This window comes from Nanorana parkeri, unplaced genomic scaffold, assembly GCF_000935625.1.
Source record: "Nanorana parkeri isolate BGI_ZX_2015 unplaced genomic scaffold, ASM93562v1 scaffold1649, whole genome shotgun sequence".
NCBI lineage: Eukaryota > Metazoa > Chordata > Amphibia > Anura > Dicroglossidae > Nanorana > Nanorana parkeri.
This window is the reverse complement of record NW_017307917.1, coordinates 319,242-322,558: the sequence shown is the minus strand read 5'-3', so window position 1 is coordinate 322,558 and position 3,317 is coordinate 319,242. Positions and strand designations below refer to the sequence as shown.

Below are 3,317 nucleotides of genomic sequence, written 5' to 3'. Positions count from 1 at the left end.
CCAAAAACATGCAAATCTGGCACTGCAAGGGTTAAATCCGCATCTGACTAAAAATCTCACCCCTACTTTAGCCCACATTTGCATCTATTGTTACAATAAGATGGCGCAGGCAGACAGCTAAACAGCGCTCTGCGAAGCTGAATAGCGTCTGACAGGGATATACCTGCCGCCAAACGTGCGCTGTGGATATATGGACACGTTACATAAACCTTTTAGGAAAGGGGGAGCCTGTATTGGGTTGCAGTTTGCAGATTGATTTAGAATGGATGACAGTGAACTGGCACTAGCCCCACTACTGACGAAAACTGCTTATCCACCCCCCCCTCCTCCTCCTCCCTGGTCACCATGGAGATGAACAGGAGCAGCAGAGAAGCTGCCAGTGAGAAATTCAGCATCAGGCATCTGTGGGGGTCTGCAGGAGGAAGGAGGCAGGATCAGGGAGAAGGCAAACATGGACTTGAATTGTGATTGTGCCGAGTCCCCGGCAGTCGAGCAGCCATCAGGAAAGATTAATAAGACCGCTTTCAAATTATTCGGCAAGAGGAAATCTGGCAGCCCCATGCCATCAATATTTGGGGTGAGGAACAAGGGAGATGGTAAGAACGCAGGCAAAATGGGTATGGTACGCAGCAAGACCCTGGACGGATTAGCTGATGTTGTGCTGGAGAGCAGCAAGAAAGAGGAGCAAGCTGCTGCTGATACACCAAGCACTGACACAAACAGCCAGGCTGTCACCACTGCCACCAAGACAGATGTCTCACCCAACAGCCCGGTGGGTAAATCCCACAGCTTCTTCACTTTGCTGAAAAGGAATGGGAGATTGGAGAATGTGAAAGGGGACAATGTGGAGCAGATAGCTGGCAGCAGACAAAAGAAAGGACTGAAGGGACTGTTCAACAGCATGCGATGGAATAGAAAAGAAAAGAATTACAAAGAAGATAAAGAAGGGGCCACGGAAAGCCAACCCGGGCTCATATTGTCCGGCTCTTTGACAGCCAGCTTGGAATGCATTAAAGAGGAGATACAAAAACCGCTGTGTGAGCCTAAAGTACCTGCAGAGACTGTCACAGATGATTTGCCCATTGAGGAGCAGAGTGAGGTTGTAAACAACTCAGCTGAAAAGCATCAGTTGAAAGCAAACAAGGAATCTCCCTCGTCTTCACACCCCACTGACAAACCTCAAGATGGGAATGCTGCAAGTAGCCCACAAGTGGATCGTGTCCACCAACCACCTGAACCAGAGGTGGAGACCCTGCAGGATAAGAAGGATGAAAGCCTAACAGGTGAACTTCCAATAACCACTATTTCCGTTGTTGAACCTGAGTGTGATAGTGGGCCAGAGATTGTCATTCCCGACCCTTCTGCTGTTGATCCACCCTCTGAACCATCTTTTGATCGTATATGTTTGATGTTGGCTGATGTTACATCACTGAAAAGCTTTGACTCTCTTACAGGATGTGGCGATATTATTGCTGAGCCGGATGATGAAGGAGGCAGCAGCAGCAGCAGTACCTGTGCAAGGATTATCCTTGGGAATGGCAAGAAAGCTATACCCAAAAAGACCCCAAACATTATTGTTTATCAAGGAGGAGGGGAGGAGATGGCAAGTCCGGATCAAGTTGACGACAAGGACATGCAAGAATTTTTGGGAATAATACCCCAAGCTGAAGACACCAGCAAAGAGGTGGGAAAAGTGAGTAGACAGGCCTCAAGGGAGGATAAAAGTTCTGAGAGTACATGTGATGGGAATGGAGTGAAGCCATATAAACTAAGACACACTGCAACTCATTCTAGTGACAAAGGGGATCTTAGAGGGCGAGGAAAGGAGCAACGTGATTCTGTGCGTAACAGCGATGAGGGTTATTGGGACTCAACTACACCGGGGCTAGAGGAAGAGCCTCCAAAAAGTTCCGGCAAGAAGGCTCTATCCAGAGACAGCTGCAGTGGAGATGCTCTCTATGACCTATATACAGAAACAGATGAAAACACAGCAAGAGCGCATGTGGAGGAGAAGAGACCAAGTCAACTTCACTCTAAGGCACTCTCGCCTGTAACCGTCACATGCCCAACAAAAACAAGCCTGGCAAAGGAATCCAAAATACCCAGAAGTATTAAACATCTGCCAGTTCATCCTCCCAGCCAACCAGCTGACACAGGTAGCACCAGCACCCCAACTTCACAACATCCCCCTACAAAAAGTGAACTTCCCAGGACAAAAATACCCGTTTCAAAAGTTTTGGTAAGACGGGTCAGTAATAAGACCGTCACTGGAACCTCAGGTAAAACGGCATTTCATGATCCAGCCAGGAAGTAGTGGAAACAATGATGGATAAGCCAATGAGATCGCTGTGATTTGCTATTGTCTGGATGGGTTGTTGGCAAATACAGGGCCATTCCATATATTAAGATCGGCAGGATGTCCAGGGCAACTCGGATTTGTTCACTTTTTATTTTCTGTTTTAATTTTGTAATGTTCTTTTAAAATTTCCAGTAACATTTGGATGTTTTAACGCTTATATAAGCTAGAACATTTCTAAAGCTTTCAATGTGAAAGGATGGTGAATACTTAAAACAAGCCTACATTATGATTGCTGAATAGTGCTGGAAATCTAATCTGTTTTAACAGTCAGGAATCTTAACAAGCAAAACTCAGCTTTGTAGCAACTACAGAATCCTGTTGCCAAATATGATGGTACTGATGTTTTTGATTTTAGGGAATGTATACAGAGGAACAGGTAGGTTTTCTTAGCGGTGTGACATTAACCTACAGGCTAAAATGTGTTCTATAATGAGATGGATCATCTGTCAGTAACAGAGGTTAGTAAAGATAATTTGAGTGATTTCACAAAGTTCTACAATTTTCATAAAAGGACTTATTTAAAAAGAGCAAAAAGCAAGGTGCAACTACGCATTGCAACAAATCAGCCTTTACTCACAGTTGTCAGAACAATGAAAGATTATCTCTGATTAGTTGCTATAGTTTAAATTCTGCTACATGCCTTAAGAAATAAGGTTTACATTGGGTTTTTTTTTCTGCCATTGCTCAAAGGACTTAGTCACATTCCATACAATAATACAAACATGTAATTCACAATTTTCTTAATAAAAGACAACGTTTTTGATTTAATGGGGTTTTTCAATGTACCAAGATAGTGTTTGCAAGTGGGGCAGCTTCAATCACTTGAAACACAAAGTACTTGAAATCAGTATTAGCCAAAATGTCCTGTTAAAATCTATAGTGTTCAAGTGACACCTGTGCTACTATAAATGACCACCTTTATATCCTGCCTACATTGTCAATATCCCTTTAGAACTCT

General features: G+C 44.0%; 1 protein-coding gene across 1 annotated transcript; it reads left to right on the top strand.

Moving 5' to 3' along the window:
- Positions 1-372: 372 nt before the first annotated feature.
- On the top strand, positions 373-2,890 carry AMER2 (APC membrane recruitment protein 2). Its single transcript, XM_018570985.1, has 2 exons — positions 373-1,283; positions 1,455-2,890. Exons 1-2 carry the CDS (start codon positions 452-454, stop codon positions 2,312-2,314), a joined length of 1,692 nt encoding a protein of 563 aa, XP_018426487.1. The 5' UTR covers positions 373-451; the 3' UTR covers positions 2,315-2,890.
- Positions 2,891-3,317: the final 427 nt, after the last annotated feature.

Coding starts and splice junctions, on each gene's coding strand:
- AMER2 (XM_018570985.1), top strand. CDS start 452: ATGGACTTGAATTGTGATTGTGCCGAGTCCCCGGCAGTCGAGCAGCCA. Junction 1,284..1,454: donor GAAGGATGAAAGCCTAACAG/GTGAACTTCCAA, acceptor ACTCTCTTACAG/GATGTGGCGATATTATTGCT.